Consider the following 19,685-nt stretch of genomic DNA (forward strand, 5'->3'; position numbering starts at 1 on the left):
ATCCGGGTTTGCCTAAAATCAGGCGCAGGCCCAAAACTTTGCGTCTGCTGCATCTCGAATGGCTGCAACTCTGGTGCTTGCCTTTATGAGATTTCTCAAATGAACGGGGACCTTGCTCACCTCTCCCTGTGATGTCCCCGTTCATGCCTGTGTTTCCCGGCAGCATCCCATGTAGAGAAGGCACGTGAACCCATGTCTCCCAAGTCCCTAGTCACCGGGCCATCCTCCCTCTCTTACAAATATATCTATTTAGAATAGATATAGTGATTATTCATTGCAAACCCAGTGTTATGGGAGGGACAGGAGGACACAGACCTTTAGATTTGGAAATCTCTCCCCGTAGGAACGGAGATGGACTGCAGCTGCCAAGTTCATATCCAGAGCCAAACTGCAGGGGAGCTGGCACTCACAGTTACAATTCAGGCCCATCTCTAATTAGGTTATACCTCCAATTTTGCTCCTTTCGTCTTCTTCCTCTCCACCACTGTCCCCTGCCCTTTGCTATGTCCTGCCAGCTCTGCCCCTTTTTGCACCTGGGCACCGATAGTTTCCAAGCTGCTGGGCTTCTCCTCATCCTCGCTTCCCCCTTCACGCTGCTCGCTGTCCAGCTGGTCCTCCTCACTCTCCTCCTCGGATGAGGAAGACGAGGAATCTTTCACCACTTTAGATTTCAGGTAGTCCATATCAGAGAGCTCTGGCCTGGCAGCTGCCTTTTCTCTGGGGCTCTTCTTTACTGCCAGAGAGGAGAGAGATGGGCATCAGATATTGCACATGCACACACCCCCCTTTTCCCCAGCAGGGCAAATGGCCCATAGCAGCACGAGCCCCCACATTCCTTTTGCCCAGCTGGGCTACTGCAAGAGCAGACACCCTTTACACACAGGAGGTACCAGAGGATGGCTCAGGTTTTCCATCCCAGTACCATCCCCTTTCCTCTTCTCAGGTCAGATGATCAAATCCAGCCACGGCTGGTAAGGATGAGAGGCTGTTACTATCTGATCGGCTGCTGGGTGATACTGATTAGACGGTCTGGTGATTCCCAGCAGAGAGGGGTCCCATCACAAAAATCACCAGTGCTATTGGCATTACACTGTCTCAGCAGATGGGACTAAACAGGCCATGGATCTGAATGTCTCCCTCCTACCATTGAGGGTTTTCCATACAAAGTCACTGTCGGGGAGAATCCTACTCTGCTAATGCTCACCCTACAGGACTCAACAGAAGGTTTTGGCTTTCCAGGCTGTCGGCCTTTCTCTGGCACTAAAAACACTCTGCTATTTAAAAAGTTGGATCAGCAATACACAAGGACAGGGAAACACACGCTACGCTGGAGACCCACACTCTGCATGTTATTGCGTTCTTCATTACTAGTTATCCATATCACAACTGCACCCAAGGCACTGACATGCTAGGCATTATACAGGCATAATACAGGCCCTGCTCCAGAAAACTTCGTCTTAGCTTAGGACAAGGTGTGACAGGTGAACAAAGGTGGAATTGGATGGCAGGGAAGGAGCCATAACTACAGTAATACAAGTGTGGTTTTGCATGGACTAGCCGTGAGCACAACTATAGAGGAGCTGACTTTGGGGTTTGGTTTACAAATGGAGACCAATAGGCAGACAAGTATGAGACTCTCAGCTGAAATCTGAAGCACAGTACACAGCCAGGATATATGTGCATTTGTTCATTGATTCACTGGAGACTTACATTTCTCCAGTTTCCCCATCTGTAAAATGGGGCTAACAATATTAGCCTCCTTTGTAAAGTGCTTTGAGATCTCCTGATGAAAAGCGTTAGATAAGAGCTAGGGGTTATTATTCTTGTCCTCTCTTGATATTTAAAATGTTAACCACCTCCGAGTTTGCCAAGATTCAAAGAGAAATCTTTAAAAAATAGAAGGGACACAGGTATTTGTAAAATGCGCATAAGAACGGCCAGACCAGTCCACCTAGCCAAGTATCCTGTCTTCCAACAGTGGCCAGTGCCAGATGCTTCAGAGGGAACAGAACTGAGAAATCCATCCCCTGTTGTCCAGTTCTGGCCGTCAGAGGCTTAGAGACCCTCAGGGAATGGGACTGCATGCCTGACCATCCTGGCTAATAGCCATCGATAGCCCTATCCTCCAAGAACTTATCTACTGTATATACTCGTTCATCAGCCCGTTCGTTTATAGGCCAACCCCCCCCCCCCCCCCAAGATGGATAGGTAAAAATAGTAAAAACTGTATGACCCTTTCATAAGCCAACCCTATATTTCAGCGGTTGGCAAACTTTGGCTCCCAGCCCGACAGTGTAAGCCGCTGGCGGGTCGGGAGGTTTTGTTTACCTGGAGCGTTCACAGGCACAGAGTCCCTCAGCTCTCTGTGGCCGTGGTTCGCCATTCCCAGCCAATGGGAGCAGCGAACCACAGCCACAGGGAACTGAGGGCTCCATGCCTGCAGATGCTCCAGGTAAACAAAACGACAATGCATTAGATATTCAATTCAACTATTTCATAGGGTTTAAAATCATCAAATTTTGGTGTAGACCTGTTTATAAGCCGACCCCTGCTCTTTGATGTGTCACTTTTTTACCAAAACTATTTGGCTTATGAACAAGTATATACAGTAATTCTTTTTTGAACCCAGTTCTATTTTTGGCCTTCACAACATCCCAATAACAAGTTTCACAGGTTGACTTTGTGTTGTGTGAAGAAGTATTTCCTTGTTTGTTTTGAACCCACTGCCTATTAATATCACTGGGTGATCCCCAGTTCTTGTGTTATGTGAAGAGGTAAATAACTCTTCCTTATTCACTTTCACCACTCCATTTATGTCTGTGAAGACCTCGATCATATCCCTCCTTAGCTGTCTCTTTTCTAAGATGAACAGTCCCAGTCTTTAATCTCACCTCATATGGAAGCTGTTCCACACCCCCAAATAATTTTTGTTGCCCTTCTCTGTACTTTTTTCCAATTCTAATATATCTTTTTTTGAGTTGGGGTGATCAGAATTGCAAACAGTATTCAAGGTGTGAGCATATCATGGCTATATATAGTGGCATTAAGAAAAGAAGACAGAAAATATCAATCTTTTTCCTAACGGTTCCTAACATTCTGTTAGCCTTTTTGACACCACGATCTCTTTCTTGAGTGTTAACAGCTAATTTAGGCCTCATCATTTTGTGTATATAGTTAGGATTATATTTTACAATGTGCATTATTTTGCATTAATCAACATCTAATTTCATTTGCCATTTTCTTGTCCAATCACCCGGTTTTGTGAGGTCACTTTGTAACTGTTCTCAGTCAGCTTTTGCCTTAACTATTTTGAGTAATTTTGTATTGTCTACAAATTTTGCCATCTGTTTATCCTTTTTTCCAGATCTATGAATATGCTGAACAGCACTGGTCTCAATACAGATCCTTGGGAAACCCTGCTACCTACATCTCTCCACCGCGAAAACTGAGCATTTATTCCTAGACTTTGTTATCTATCTTTTAACCAGTTACTGATCTATGAGAGGACCTTCCCTCTTATCCTAGGGCTGCTTATTTTGCTTAAGAGCCTTTGGTGAGAAACCTTGCCAAAGGCTTTCTAAAAGCCCAAGCTCACTGGATTACCCTTGTCCATATGTTTGTTGACATCCTCAAAGAATTCTAACAGATTGGTGAGGCATGATTTCCCTGTACAAAAGCTGTGTTGACTCTTCCCCAACACAATGTGTTCATCTATGTGTCTGATCATTCTGTTCTTTACTATAGTTTCAACCAATTTGCCTGGTACTAAAGTTAGGTTTACCAGCCTATAATGGCCATGATTGCTTCGGGAGCTTTTTTTAAAAATAGGGATCACATTAGATATCCTCCAGTCCTCTGGCAGAGACTGATTTAAGTGATAGGTTACATACCACAGTTAGTAGTTCTGCAATTTCATATTTGAGTTTCTTCAGAACTCTGGTGACTAATTACTGTTTAATGTATAGGTTTGTTCCAAAACCCTCTCTACTGACACCGCAATCGGTAATAGTTACTTAAACATGTCCCCTAAAAAGAGTTCAGTTCAGTCAATTATATGATTTCCAGTAGCACCTAGAGGCTCTGACCAAAATTCCAGCCATATTGTGTTAGGTACTGAATGCATGCACAATCCCTGACCCAAAGAGCTCACAATTTAAATAGACAACATGGACAAAGGGGAGGGGAAAATGAAGCACAGGGAAGTGACTTGTCCCAGGACACCCTGCAGGTCACTGGCAGAGCCAGAGATGGAAACTTACATCTTCCAGCTCAGTGCCTTATCCAAACTTTCTGAAAAGCCTTTGGGTCTGAGACAAAGCAGGAAAAATGTCACTCCTTCAGAAAGAATGTTAGGGAGAACATAGCAAGAGGGTTAATTAAAGGGTTGAGAACAGAGTGGCTGCAGAATCCCAGGTGGATGGGGAATGGGAGAGATTCACTTGGGCAGACAAACCAGGGAGTCTGCAGTTCAGATTGTTCAGGCTCCCTGGAGAGGGACTGAGGGTCTCAGCCTTTGTTACCCACACTGAAACAATAGTTACGGCACAGTTTGTATCTCCTCTTTTGGGATATAGGGCTTGATCCTGTGAGGTGCTGAACTACTGCAATTCCCACCACTTCCAATGGGATGTGAGGGCACACAGCATTTTCCAGGAGCTGCTCAGCACACAGCAGGATCAGGCCCCACATCAGTACACCACTGAAGAGAAGGATGAACAGAGCAGAGGGAAAAATTTACTTTTGGTGCCTGTGGTTTCTTGCTCCTCGTGGCATTTGCTCCTGCCCTCCTCCTCTTCGCTGAGCTCCTCTGACTCATCCGAATCGAAGTTCAGATAGTCATCCGCCGGCTTTGATTTCCCTGTCTTGGGCTCCTCCACCAACGTGTCATTAGCCCATGTGGCCACTTGCGTCCGTTTTTGATGAACCACCAAAAATTCTCTGAATGCCTCATCTCCTTCCAGCTGTTGGAAAAAACCACACACATGAGCAGTGAAGACAGACACAGGGGCAAGTAGCCAAGTTTAGATCAGGGTCACTGTGTAATTCCTCGCAGGTAAGATCTCAGGGGAGGGCGTCAGCTTTTCGCCTGCCAGGGCTGATTTCCCCTCCATGAGATGTGGACAATTACGCTCCATTCACGAATTTACATCCAGTATTATAGGATACGATATAGTTAAACCATCTGTCTCACCTGAATCAACAGCTCTGGAAGAAGCACTCCTTCCTAATTAAAATACTACCAATTAAACACAAGTGCAGACAGTAACTCTGAGGCAGCAAGTGAAATTCTTAATGATATAAAGTATTTTGCCCTTCTATGAAGCACCTTTAACCTGAGGATGTCAAAGCACTTTAAGCACACAACACAGACAACCTACAAAGTTCACTATTTTACAGATGAGGAAACGGAGACACAGAAAGGTCAAGTGACTTGCTCAAGTTGGGAATAGAACCCAGAAGTCTTGGCTCCGAAAACAGAATCAATGCAGAGAGTTCTCAGCAATTTCTACCCCATCCTTTCTATATCAAACCCTTCTCAAATGGACAATTCTCACACACTGCTCTTCTCAACTCACCTCTTTTAAGTTTCCTGTTGTATTTTTCTTCTTTTTATCCTGAAAGAAGAAAACATACATGGTTCAGAAAAGCCTCTCTAAGATATAGCCATGAACCCCATTATACAGATCGGGAAAAAGGCAGAAAGTGCTCACTAAGATCACAAGCGAATGGTAAACCAGGAATAGGACACAGGAGCCCCGAATTCCAGACCCCCTGCTGCAGCCATCAGAGTGCACTTCCACAGACAAAGTTACTGATGTACATGTTGCATACCTGAGGAAAGTGAGTATGACTTACTTCCTTTGTCTCTGTGGGAGCTGAACTTGTTTTGGGCTTATCAGTGGGTTTCTCTGGTGCAGAAGGCTTCTGGGAGTATTTGCTCCAAGCTCTGGGTTTCGATGGGTCACCGAATGATTTACAGAACTCTACCTGAAAAGAGACACCAACAAGGAGGCCCCTTATAACAGGTCCTACGTTTTATTATTTCAGTTGCATTTAAAGCAGAAAGGCTTAGAAACTACCATGCTAAGGGCCCATTCAGAACCATCTGTTTATGGCCCTTCAGTGGAGGGAAGTCTGTAATTATATTAATTATTTCCGGACATACTCAAACAAGCTGTTCTGTTCCACTGTCATCCAGTGCATTGTCTCCGTAGAACAAGAGAAAATGTAAATTTCTTAAATAACTTTAAGAAGCATGTACACAACTTCAGCCCAGAGATCTGAGACTTTAAATCAGCCTAGCACTGGAACAGCACTGCTGGAGCAAAGGATAGAGCAGACTAACAACCAATTCGATTTGTATTGCACACCTGAATCTGACTGCTCCTCTTACCATCAACCTGACCAAAACTAAGAAGATCAAATGCTGCAGATCGTGCCCTACCTCTGCAGTGGCTCCCTTCGCAGAAGAACTGGTATGGTCCCACTGAGTGCATGGAAATAGGATGCTGGGGGAATGCCATATTGATCATGTTGCAGTACCCACACGGCAGATCCTCCTGTTCCTAACCCCTGTATGGACCCTGAGAACATATTCCAGCCACTGGGCCCAAGTGGCCAACAGCTCCATAGCTGCTCTGCAGCTCGTGGGGACAGAGGAAGGGGAGGATTTTATCTCCCAAATATTTGCACAGCACATGGCATGCTTATTCAGGCTGGACACTGGGCAAAGGACTCTTTCCTTAGTGTGTAGCTTCCACAGTACTCCTAGCCCTTGCCAGTGGGGGAGCAAGAGACTAGGACTCAAACCCGGCTCCATGAACAGCAGCAGGGATAATTACTAACACAAGTCACTGGAATGCCTGATAATCACCCCACAAACGAGGCTCCACCACTGAAGTATATATACCCAGCTGGGTTTAGTGAATCTCCTCTCCTCCTCTGCACAGACACAAATACAATTAGTTCATCCTAAAGAGTAAAATAATATCAAGTGGCAAACTTCTCCCAGAGAGAGAAACAAACATTTCATTTTAAGACCAACTCACCGTTATTCTGGCCATGTCTATGAAACTCTTGTTGAAATGATTCATTGCCATTTTGGCTTCATCTTCGGACTTAAAGCCGATAAATCCAAACTTGCGGAACTTGCCATCCTTGGTGAATTTCAGGCTGCAATCAGTCAGCGTGCCAAAGGCTGCAAACAGCTTCCGGAAGCGATCCTCCTTCATCTGTAAAAAGAGGACAGGCACCAGGGAGGCAAATTATTTATAGCACATCAAAAGGGTGGTAGGTGGTTTATAGACAAGTCTTTGCACTGAAAAGCTCACAGTTGAATTACACAAGGACTTCATCTTTATGGTGCCTCAGAAACACAATGTTTAGGGCACCACTGCTGTAGCCCTTATCGCCCTAATACTGAAGCACAGGTTATGTTGATAACAGTCAAATTCCCTCTCAGTTTGCAAGCCAGTCCTGTTGTCTCTATATCTGTCTGTCAGCCTGCAAGATCTTCAGAGCAGGGGCTCGGTATCTGGTGCCTTGTAAAGCACAAGTATGTCACTGATTCAGAATAAACAGCAACCCCTACATGACTTCCATAACTCAGCCTAAGAAGTAAGCTCCCCCTTGACCAGGGTTAGGTTCCTAGCATAATGGTCAGTGAGAGTGAGACCCTTCATAACAAAAAAGCAGAGCAATCCCCAAATTGTGCCCCCTAGTCCTGCAACTTAGGGGCACCCCCTAGCCTTTGTCCCTCCAGCCCTACTCCCAAAGAACTCACCTTAAACCTGGCCCCAAACCCTCCTTGCCCTTCTCCAATATGGGATATCTCCCCACACTGGCCTCTCCCTCCCCGCCCCCCCGCCAAGGCTTTAGCCCACGCCGCACCACATGGGACCCCTCCGACTGTAATCTTCCCTCCTCCTCCTCGCCAAGTGCACCCCCCAGTTTACCTCTACTCCCCCCTGGACCCTAACCATCCCTCCCCATGTTGAGCCCTTCCCTCACTTCACCTCTCGTCCCCAGGGCTACATCCTACCCTCCTCTGCACATAGGGCCACCACGCAAGGCTATGCTCACCCAGTTGTTGGTGACACTGGGCACTACTCTAGTTAACTCGGGAGGGTGGAAGACCACGAGTGTCAGTGAAGCCCCCTTGCTCTAGGCCCAGGCAAACTGAAGCCCCTCCGCTCCTTAAACTTTCTGTGACCCTGCAAAACCATGAGGAAGCTAGCACACAGACAGGTTTGCACATGGCTTGCTAGCCAAAGCCAGCTTCGGCCTGGAAAACGTATAAATAAGGCAGGAATGTTTAGCAAAAAATAGTAACAAATAGAACCAAATAAGGCAAGGCTCGGGCAACGCTACTGAGGAAAAACACAACTGGCTGCTTTAGCTAATTGGCTACAGTACTGTACAGGGCAACAGGTAATTGGTTGCATAAGCTTGTGTAGTAAAGTAGGCAAAGATATAAAATGTATACTGAAATCTGCATGCGGGGCTGCAGGACTTGAAACAGTTCAGTCTCCCTGCGCCCTATCTAAAGCTTCAGATAAATCTCTCCGCTTCTCCACCCCATTGTGGTCATTGGTGCGACGCACACCGGGCAACGAACCCAACTGTTGCTTGCCTCGGGCACTCTGTGCTGGCAACAGTTCTTGGAGCCCAACGTGGGGCTCGAGGCTGCTATTCAGCCTTGCCCAGACCCCTCCTGGTGGTCGACGGACTGCGGCGACAACCGACGCCCAGCACGCACCGGTGTGTTCATCGGGAGGCCTCAGAGGAGACGCGATTTGCTCGACCTCGGAGGGCACAACGGTGCAACGCGCCCCTATAGTGGAGAAGCAACTGCAGGCAACGGTGGGAAACCAGTCCCTTGAAAAAGGTAGGAACAGTCCAGTGGTCTGGACTTTCTCTGTTAAGACCTGGGGACGCCCAGTGTTGTCCGGGAATATGGGACAGGGACAGAGTACTACAGGCAGGGCACAGTGCACGCCCCTAGAATGCATTCTAGCAAACTGAAAAGTGTTTGGATCGAATCCAATAACAAAAAGCAAATTAAAAAGGTTTTGTACAGTAGCCTGTCCTCAATTTCGGCTAGAGGACCAGGAACGGTGGCCACCGGGAGGATCAGTCAATTATAATACGATCCTCCAATTAGTTCTGTTTTGTCAGCAAATGGGTAAATGGAATAAACATCTGTATGCGCAGGCGTTTATGGCTTTAAGAGATAGAACAGACGTTCTACAGAGATGTAATTTGACTCCAACAGGACCGGTAGTAGCTAATGTTAGCCCCCAGAACCCCCCCCCCCAATGTTGTAATGGCAGATTCAGTATCCCCTTCGGCCCCCACACCCCCACCTTATAAGGGTAGAATGCCTTGGGTTACAGAGATTGCCCCCTCGGTGGGACTCTATCCTTTGATTACCGAGACCGTTGTGGCTCGCCCAGGGGCAGACGGACGCCAGGCCACCACCATGCAAGTTGACACCCATGTGCCATTCAATCCAGTAGACGTAGCAGCTTTTAAAACACAGGCTGGGGAATTCTCAACGAACCCAAGCTGGTTTATTTCAGTTTTCGAGGGGTGCCTCAATAGTCACAAGCCGGATTGGGACAACTTTAATACCCTCCTGAAAACCTTGTTGTCTAAGGTAGAGCAAGATCAAGTTACAGCTAAGGCAAGGGAGGAGGCATGGCAGAGACACAAAAGGGAACCAAATAATGTCCCCACTGCCGAGGACGCGGTCCCCCAGCAGATCCCAGGTGAAACCCGAATGACCCCATACTCATGGCCCATCTCACCTCCTATAAGGAGTTACTTTTGCATGGACTCCGACACTCGGCTGTCCGACACAACAATTGGGCAAAACCGTATAAAATAATACAGGAACCAAAGGGAAGTCCGGTTGCCCTTTTACAGCGCATTCGGGATGCCATTCGGCAGAATACTAACGCAAACCCCAATGGGCCTGACTATGGCACAGATTTTAAAAACTGCAAACCAAGCTTACAGTCTAAAAAAGAAAAAAAAAAAAAAAAGGCAATGTAAAATACTGGTAGCAGCAGTGCAGGCTGGCACAAAGGGAAGACCCCGGGATGTTAAGAGTGGACGGGGAGGAAGGAACAGAGGACGAGAACGTCCGGGCCCGCAGGAGAGACTTCTGGGTCGCAACCAGTGAGCCTTATGCCGGAAAAAGAAACACTGAAAAAATGAGTGCCCTGAAAGGGAGCGTGCCCCCATGATGGCGGCAGGGGAGCAGAAATAGGGGTGTCAGGGGAGACGCACCGCCCTGCCCCCAGAACCCCGAGTAAAAATGCGGGTGGAAAGCTCGAATATTGATTTTTTAGTGGACTCTGAAGCGGCATGGACTGCCATGAACCGACCCCTTCAGTTGCCTGTGGCAGATTCCCTTACCGTGGTGGGCGCCACAGGCAGAGGCACCACGTGCCCAGTGTATGCCCCAGCGAAATGCGCTTTGGGAAACAGAACTCTCTCTCACAAGCTGGTATACCTCCCTGACTGCCCAACGCCTCTGCTGGGACGGGATCTGCTCTGTCGCCTACGCGCCACCCTGCATTTTACTGAGGATGAAATAACCCTTACCTTACCCCCCGAGAATGCATGAATCATGTCCCTTGCAGTTGAATCCTCAGCTCTACAAGCCCCAAAATGAAGCCAGTGGGAAGACCACGTGTACCCCTTAGTGTGGGCAGCAGGGGTCCCAGGAAAGGCCACCCACCAAACCCCCGTCAATGTTCAGCTCATGCGAGGGAAGGGCCCAGTGCAAATCAAGCAGTATCCAATCAAAAGGAAAGCCAGAAAAGGTCTGCAGAAGACTATAAATCGGTTCCTAACGTACGGCATCCTGCAAAAATGCCAGTCAGCCTGGAACACTCCCATTCTGCCCGTACAAAAGCCTAATGGCACATATCAATTGGTACAGGACCTAAGGGCGGTAAATAAACGGGTTAAAACTCTGCACCCCCTTGTCCCGAAGCTGTATACACTACTGGCTTCTACAGGGGGACCGTATACCCATGTTTTGGTCCTCAATCTAAAAGACGCTTTCTTTACCATTCCAGTTGACACCCCCTCTCAGGAAATCTTCTCCTTCAAGTGGAAGGACCAAAAAAGGGTTAAAAAGCAACTTTGCTGGACAGTGTTGGCCCAGGGATTTAAAAATTCCCCCACCCTCTTCGGCCAGGCTTTGGCCAGGGACCTAAAGAAGTGGGACAATAAGGGAAAGGCCCTCCTTCTGCAATATGTAGACAATTTGTTACTTGCCACTGTGGGCCTCTCTCCCTGCCTTGAAGCCACCATAAGCCTCCTGAACCATATTGGGCTCCAAGGATATAGGGTTGCATGGAGTAAGGCTCAAATCGTCCTCCCAAAAGTACGGTACCTAGGGTTTCACAAACGGCAAGGGGAGCGCCAGCTTTCAAACAAAAAAAGAAAGCTATATGTCAAATCCCTACCCCAAGCACTCGTAAACGGCTCAGGGCTTTTCTGGGTATGGAGGGCTTTTGCAGGATCTGGACCCCAGAGTTTAAACTATGGGCTAAACCATTATATAACTGTGTCAAGGGAACGGATCATGATCCCTTTCACTGGTCCCCAAAAGCCAACAAGGCATTTAGAATCTTTAAAAAAAAAAAGGTAATGAAAGCTCCAGACCTGGGTCTGCCGGATCTCTCTAAGCCATTTCAATTGTATATACGTAAACAAAAAGGGATGGCCCTGGGAGTCCTAACCCAGTTGTTGGGGACCTAAAAACGTTCCGTGGCTTATTTTTCTAAACAACTGAATCAGGTTGCAAAGGGTTGGCTGGCATGTTTACGGGCAGTCGCGGCTACTGCCCTAGTACTCGAGAAAGCCAAAAAGCTAACACCGGAAGGGGTTATGCAAATATATACTCCCCATATAGAATCATAGAATATCAGGGTTGGAAGGGACCTCAGGAGGTCATCTAGTCCAACCCCCTGCTCAAAAGCAGGACCCATCCCCAATTAAATCATCCCAGCCAGGGCTTTGTCAAGCCTGACCTTAAAAACTTCTAAGGAAGGAGATTCCACCACCTCCCTAGGCAACGCATTCCAGTGTTTCACCACCCTCCTAGTGAAAAAGTTTTTCCTAATATCCAACCTAAACCTCCCCCACTGCAACTTGAGACCATTAGAATCATAGAATATCAGGGTTGGAAGGGACCCCAGAAGGTCATCTAGTCCAACCCCCTGCTCAAAGCAGGACCAATTCCCAGTTAAATCATCCCAGCCAGGGCTTTGTCAAGCCTGACAAAGCCTGACATTACTCCTTGTCCTGTCCTCTTCCACCACTGAGAATAGTCTAGAACCATCCTCTCTGGAACCACCTCTCAGGTAGTTGAAAGCAGCTATCAAATCCCCCCTCATTCTTCTCTTCCGCAGACTAAACAATCCCACTTCCCTCAGCCTCTCCTCATAAGTCATGTGTTCCAGACCCCTAATCATTTTTGTTGCCCTTCGCTGGACTCTTTCCAATTTAACCAGATCCTTCTTGTAGTGTGGGGCCCAAAACTGGACACAGTACTCCAGATGAGGCCTCACCAATGTCGAATAGAGGGGGACGATCATGTCCCTCAATCTGTTTGCTATGCCCCTACTTATACATCCCAAAATGCCATTGGCCTTCTTGGCAACAAGGGCACACTGCTGACTCATATCCAGCTTCTCGTCCACTGTCACCCCTAGGTCCTTTTCCACAGAACTGCTGCCTAGCCATTCGGTCCCTAGTCTGTAGCTGTGCATTGGGTTCTTCCGTCCTAAGTGCAGGACTCTGCACTTATCCTTATTGAACCTCATCAGATTTCTTTTGGCCCAATCCTCCGATTTGTCTAGGTCCCTCTGTATCCTATCCCTCCCCTCCAGCATATCTACCACTCCTCCCAGTTTAGTATCATCCGCAAATTTGCCGAGAGTGCAATCCACACCATCCTCCAGATCATTTATGAAGATATTGAACAAAACCGGCCCCAGGACCGACCCCTGGGGCACTCCACTTGACACCGGTTGCCAACTAGACATGGAGCCATTGATCACTACCCGTTGAGCCCGACAATCTAGCCAACTTTCTACCCACCTCATAGTGCATTCATCCAGCCCGTACTTCTTTAACTTGCTGACAAGAATACTGTGGGAGACAGTGTCAAAAGCTTTGCTAAAGTCAAGATACAATACATCCACTGCTTTCCCTTCATCCACAGAACCAGTAATCTCATCATAAAAGGCGATTAGATTAGTCAGGCATGACCTTCCTTTGGTGAATCCATGCTGACTGTTCCTGATCACTTTCCTCTCATGTAAGTGCTTCAGGATTGATTCTTTGAGGACCTGCTCCATGATTTTTCCAGGGACTGAAGTGAAGCTGACTGGCCTGTAGTTCCCAGGATCCTCCTTCTTCCCTTTTTTAAAGATTGGCACTACATTAGCCTTTTTCCAGTCATCCGGGACTTCCCCCGTTCGCCACGAGTTTTCAAAGATAATGGCCAATGGCTCTGCAATCACAGCCGCCAGTTCCTTTAGCACTCTCGGATGCAACTCCTCCGGCCCCATGGACTTGTGCACGTCCAGCTTTTCTAAATAGTCCCTAACCACCTCTTTCTCCACAGAGGGCTGGCCATCTATTCCCCATGTTGTGATGCCCAGCGCAGCAGTCTGGGAGCTGACCTTGTTCGTGAAGACAGAGTCAAAAAAAGCATTGAGTACATTCGCTTTTTCCACATCCTCTGTCACTAGGTTGCCTCCCTCATTAATTAAGGGACCCACACTTTCCTTGGCTTTCTTCTTGTTGCCAACATACCTGAAGAAACCCTTCTTGTTACTCTTAACATCTCTCGCTGGCTGCAGCTCCAGGTGCGATTTGGCCCTCCTAATTTCATTCCTACATGCCCGAGCAATATTTTTATACTCTTCCCTGGTCATATGTCCAACCTTCCACTTCTTGTAAGCTTCTTTTTTATGCTTAAGATCCGCTAGGATTTCACTGTTAAGCCAAGCTGGTCGCCTGCCATATTACTATATGGTCCAAGCCCTGCTGAATACCAAGGGTGGTCTCTGGCTCACCCAGGCTCGGATAGCTCGGTATCAGGCTAAGCTGTTAAAGAACCCTGAGGTCACCCTGCAGCCTTGCCCCACCCTCAACCCAGCCACCCTCTTGCCAGAAACAGAGAAACAGAAACACAACTGTTTAGAAATCATAAATGCCCAATACTCCAGCCGCCAGGACTTAAAAAATCAGCTGCTCCCAAATGCGGATTTTAAGTGGTACACAAATGGTAGCAGCATTGTCATAAATGGGCAAAGGAGGGCGTGTTAGGCTGTCGTAACCCTCCATGATACCGTAGAGGCCAAGGGGTTGTCCACCGGGACCTCTGCCCAGCTGGCTGAGCTGGTAGCCCTAACCCATGCGCTCAAACTGTCAAAGAGAAAGCAGGTCAAATTTTTACCGACTTAAAGTGTGCCTTTGGGGTGCTACATGCCGATGCTGGCCTGTGGAAGCAAAGGGGAATGCTAACGGCCCACGGCTCCCCAGTAAAGTACAGGCCCCAAATTCTCCAGCTCCTAAAAGCCATACAACTCCCCTCAAAAGTAGCGGTGGTACACTGTAAAGCTCATCAAAGGAAAAATCAAGACGTGGCCAGGGGCAATGCCAGGGAGAACAGAGAAGCCAAGCATGCCACCACATTGACTCCACCGGAAGCTAAGAATGCCCACATGCATACCCTTATCCCATCAGTGGGGAAGCTTCCAACCCCTCAGTACTCTGGGGAAGAGAGAAAACTAGCTAACAAACTCGGACTTCAGAAAAAAGAGGGATAGCTTCATTCCCCGGAAGGAAAAATCCTCCTACCGAAGGGTCTAATCCGGCCAGTACTGCAGCAGCTACACCAAACCACTCATGCTGGCAGGGAGGCCCTTATCCAGCTAATGGAAAAATACTTCTTGACTTCAGGACTCCGACCCCTGGCTACCCAGATACAAGCTGACTGTTTAGTCTGCCAAAAAATAACCCTCGGCCAGGACATCCAGTAACACCAGCTACCTTGGAATCCAGGCCCCGAACTGGAGTGGCAAATAGATTTTACTGAGTTTCCCCAAACTCAAGGGTTCAAATATCTCCTCGTCTCAGTGAATCAATTCAGCGGATGGCCTAAAGCCTTCCCATGCCGTAATTGCACCGCCAAAACAGTGGCCCTCAAGTTTGTTAGGAAAATTATTCCCCGCTTCGGACTCCCCCAACGGAAAAAAATCTAACAATGGAACGCACTTCACATCAAAAATCGTTCAAAACATCTCAGATGCCTTACAGATCCCCTGGAAACTCCACACGCCATGGAAACCGCAGGCCAGTGGTGTAGTGAAGCGTACCAATCAAACCCTTAAGCAACACCTCTCAAAAGTGTGCCAAAAAGCCTCCCTGCGATGGCCCGATGCTCTGCCCCTTGTCCTGCTCCACGTCTGCGCTCTCCCAAAGGGTAAATTAGGGCTTAGTCCCTTTAAAATTATGTTTAAAAGGGCATGGCCTATAAATGGAGAACCAGTTCTGGCAGGAAAGTGGAAAATGGGGTGTGGTTTTTTGTCTCAGCATATGTGCTCTCTGTCTGCTGTTCTCTCTTCTCTCCACAGGTATACCAAAGACGCCCAGCCTCTTCCATTAAATGCCCCCGTCCACTCCTTGCAGCCAGGTAACTCTGTGCTTGTTCGTACCTGAAAGGACAAGCCTCTCCAAAAAAAGTGAAAGGGACCCCACACCGTCCTGCTGGTTTCCCACACGGCGGCAAAGGGACACAAAAACTGAATCCATCACTCTCGCCTGAAGGCAGTGCCTACTCCTCCCCCAGCGGAACGGTGAACCATCCAGCCCATCACCACATCACCCTCCAACAATCTTGAACTCAAATTATTGTTTAAAAAAACATAAGCACGGGGAGGGGGTGGGGGGGCTACAAGGGCATATACACCATGAGGTCTCTCATAGTGGGTGTCATTTGCCTAGTATTCCCCATATCTCTCGCTCTAAAAAAAAGATAAATAAAAAACGTTAATTTCAATGTAAATACCTATAAGGCCTCAAAATCGCCTTTGCCCGTAAATTTAATCTATCCAACTGCTGGATATGTTCCCAGATTCCCCTACCATGTGGCCAGCTTCCCTTGGAGGGCAACTGCCCCCAACTGGTCAGACCTCTGTGATGGGTGGATAAAAGCAAACGCCACTCGGTTGCAAACGCGGCCCACCTTAACAGAAAACTGTACTAAAGAGGCCAAGTTTAGCAGCAACACTAATCCCTGGAAACCCTACTGAAATGCGACCCATGCCCCCAAACCCATCCAGCTACGCTCCGTCCCCATGGGCCTCCTTTGTTATCGCCAGGAAGCCACTGTTAACCATACCTGGTTTGCTGGTAATAGTACCTGTCAGTATTATTTGTCCCCGTCCACGAATACCACTATTCCTCTATGTAATAGTGCTGGCCAAGACAAGGCGAAGGGCTTCAATGTTATACCCCCTTAAAAGCCGCAGCCGACAAATGGGGCCACAATGGCAAGGCAGCCAATGAACAGTCTTTTTATGTCTGTGGTAACTCAGCCTATAAATGGCTACCCCACCGTTGGCACAAAAACTGTTATTTGGGACACCTTACCCCTCCCCTTCGGGTCATGGCCCACCTCCCATCGGGCTGTCCCCGGCATCAGCGGTCCCTGTATGCCACCTTTGAACCCATTAGTAAAAAAAATAAATTCGGTATAATCCTTCTCCCAGCATATGGGGTGGGTAAATTGGCCAAGCTCTATTGCCAGCTCTCTCTATTCCTCACCAAGTTAGCCAATAATACCTTGGCCATAACGAAAAGCCTCAACACGAAACTTTATCAACTCCAGTTGTTGTCCCTGCAAAACCGCCAGGCCCTAAATTACCTTTTGGCTGCACAGGGCGGGGTGTGTGCCCTAATTGGAAATAAATGCTGTACATATGTCCCAAAAAAGTCACAGGATATTAACAAGCACATCCTGTCAGCCAAACAGGCTCTTAACCAGTAAAAAGCCCTAAAAAAAAAAGCCCACTATTTTTGACTCTCTGGGAATGGCTGCCCAACCTGGGGGAAGGCATTATTCGTCTCCTGGTCACAGGTGCCGTGTTGTGTATTATCATTCTCCTCTTGCTTGTTGTAAAACATACATATACAAAATATGTGCCTCCCGCGCCACAAAAACCCCATTATATCCTCTTGTTAAGAATTCTAACTCCTCAGCACTTAATCACTTATTGTCCTTAAAATATAAAAAAACTCAGTTGTTGAGTTGAGTTGTTGCAAGCTTGTTAAGTGTTCTCAAAGAAGGGAGTTGTTGGTGACATTGGGCACTACTCTAGGTAACTCAGGCGGGTGGAAGACCACGAGTGTCAATGAAGCCCCCTTGCTCTAGGCCCAGGCAAACTGAAGCCCCTCCGCTCCTTAAACTTTCTGTGACCCTGCAAAACCATGAGGAAGCTAGCACACAAACAGACAGGTTTGCACATGGCTTGCTAGCCAAGGCCAGCTTCGGCCTGGAAAACGTATAAATAAGGCAGGAATGTTTAGCAAAAGACAGTAACAAATAGAACCAAATAAGGCAAGGCTCGGGCAATGCTACTGAGGAAAAACACAACTGGCTGCTTTAGCTAATTGGCTATGGTATTGTACGGGGCAACAGGTAATTGGTTGCATAAGCTTGTGTAGTAAAGTAGGCAAAGATATAAAATGTATACTGAAATCTGCATGCAGGGCTGCAGAATTTAAAACAGTTCAGTCTCCCTGTGCCCTATCTAAAGCTTCAAATAAATCTCTCTGCTTCTCCAACCCGTTGTGGTCATTGACGCGACGCAGTTGGGCAACAAACCCAACTATTGCTTGCCACAGGCACTCTGTGCCGGCAACACCTTTCCCCCCAGTTCACCTCCTCCTTGGTCTATAGCCATCCTTCCTCCTCCCCCAGTCCCTCCTCCCAGATTTACCTTTGCCCCCGACTCTCCACCCCCAGGCTATGCCCATTCCCCCACCTACCCCAAGAGGGGACTTCCCACCAGAGCTCAGGTTTCAGAGTAACAGCCGTGTTAGTCTGTATTCACAAAAAGAAAAGGAGTACTTGTAGCACCTTAGAGACTAACACATTTATTTGAGCATGAGCTTTCGTGAGCTACAGCTCACTTCATCGGATGCATACCGTGGAAACTGCAGCAGACTTTATATACACGCAGAGATCATGAGACAATACCTCCTCCCACCCCACTGTCCTGCTGGTAATAGCTTATCTAAAGTGATCATCAAGTTGGGCCATTTCCAGCACAAATCCAGGTTTTCTCACCCTCCACCCCCCTACACACAAACTCACTCTCCTGCTGGTGATAGCCCATCCAAAGTGACAACTCTCTACACAATATGAGCTGTAGCTCACGAAAGCTTATGCTCTAATAAATTGGTTAGTCTCTAAGGTGCCACAAGTCCTCCTTTTCTCTCTACACAATGTGCATGATATTCAAGGTGGGCCATTTCCTGCACAAATCCAGGTTCTCTCACCCCCTCACCCCCCTCCAAAAACCACACACACAAACTCACTCTCCTGCTGGTAATAGCTCATCCAAAGTGACCACTCTCCCTACAATGTGCATGGTAATCAAGGTGTGCGCATTCCCCCGCCTCCCCCCCCAAGTGGGGAACCCCCCCAGGACTATACCCATCCCCCCAAGTGGGGACCCCACGGCGGGACCCCCCCAGGCGGATCACCCCCATTCCCCCGCCCCGGACTCACCCCGCTCGGCAGGTTCTTCACGATGAGACGCGACATGGCAGGGAGGGGCCCTGGGCCCGCCTGTTCCCCACTCAGAGACGGAGCCCCCCGCGCTCAGCACTGCTCACGCCGCCCGCTGGCCGCCGCCATCTTGCCCGCAGCGAGTCACGTGATTTCCCCAACGGCAGCAGGGCACGCACGTGCGAGGAGGCCAAAGGACGGAGAAACCTTACGGGAAGGGGCGGGGGAGGGTCGGTCCCCCCCTTCGTGTAGCTAATGCGCATGCGCGAAGCTGGGACCTTCTCCTCCTGTGGGCGCAGTGCCGAGGTGCGGTCAGCAGCGGGCGCTGGCAGACGGGGGAGGTTGCAGCCCCGAGCTACGGGGCGGGAGCGGGCTCAGTCCGGGCCGGCTCACACCTGGCTTGGAGTCTCCGCCCAGGCTTGGGGCCCGCGGGCAGCGGCGCATGCGTCACCGCCGTGACTCGCCGTGCTGCGCTTGGGTGTGTCTCTGCTCAGGTCCCTCCCCAGAAACGCCCCTTGGCCCGTCCAGCGCCTGGAGCCGCGGGCAGCCGCCGTGGCCGGAGTCAGCCCCGCGCACGCGGGGGCATTTCCGGGGAAACCCAGCGAAGGCGTGTCTCCTCTTCCCAGCCGGCCTTTGGTGCCCTCCTCCTCTGCCCGCCCGGCCCCTGCCCCTTCTCGCCCGGCCCCGGCCCCGGCCCCTTCTCGCCCGGCCCCGGCCCCTTCTCGCCCGGCCCCGGCCCCTGCCCCGGCCCCGGCCCCTTCTCCCCCGGCCCCGGCCCCTTCTCGCCCGGCCCCGGCCCCTTCTCGCCCGGCCCCGGCCCCTGCCCCGGCCCCTTCTCCCCCGGCCCCGGCCCCTT

At 49.0% G+C, this 19,685-nt stretch overlaps 1 protein-coding gene across 6 annotated transcripts in view; it reads right to left on the bottom strand.

Moving 5' to 3' along the window:
- Nucleotides 1–19,468, bottom strand: part of RBM19 (RNA binding motif protein 19) — a 144,006-nt gene extending 124,538 nt beyond the window's left edge. For 4 of the 6 annotated variants that reach the window (XR_012155096.1, XM_073313160.1, XM_073313159.1 and 1 more), the window contains exons 1-6: nucleotides 18,830–19,467; nucleotides 7,050–7,232; nucleotides 5,857–5,988; nucleotides 5,577–5,615; nucleotides 4,739–4,961; nucleotides 447–733 (exon numbers count right to left, since the gene is read on the bottom strand). Coding sequence is in view for 5 of the 6 variants with exons in the window: in XM_073313160.1 (XP_073169261.1) it covers nucleotides 447–733; nucleotides 4,739–4,961; nucleotides 5,577–5,615; nucleotides 5,857–5,988; nucleotides 7,050–7,232; nucleotides 18,830–18,865 (900 nt within the window). In the remaining variant the exon portion in view is untranslated. Of the gene's footprint in view, nucleotides 1–446; nucleotides 734–4,738; nucleotides 4,962–5,576; nucleotides 5,616–5,856; nucleotides 5,989–7,049; nucleotides 7,233–18,829 lie in introns of all 6 variants that reach the window. The other 2 variants (XM_073313158.1, XM_073313162.1) reach the window with 1 other exon arrangement.
- Between the last annotated feature and the right edge of the window lie 217 nt (nucleotides 19,469–19,685).

Source organism: Lepidochelys kempii, chromosome 15, assembly GCF_965140265.1.
Source record: "Lepidochelys kempii isolate rLepKem1 chromosome 15, rLepKem1.hap2, whole genome shotgun sequence".
In the NCBI taxonomy this organism is placed as follows: domain Eukaryota; kingdom Metazoa; phylum Chordata; order Testudines; family Cheloniidae; genus Lepidochelys; species Lepidochelys kempii.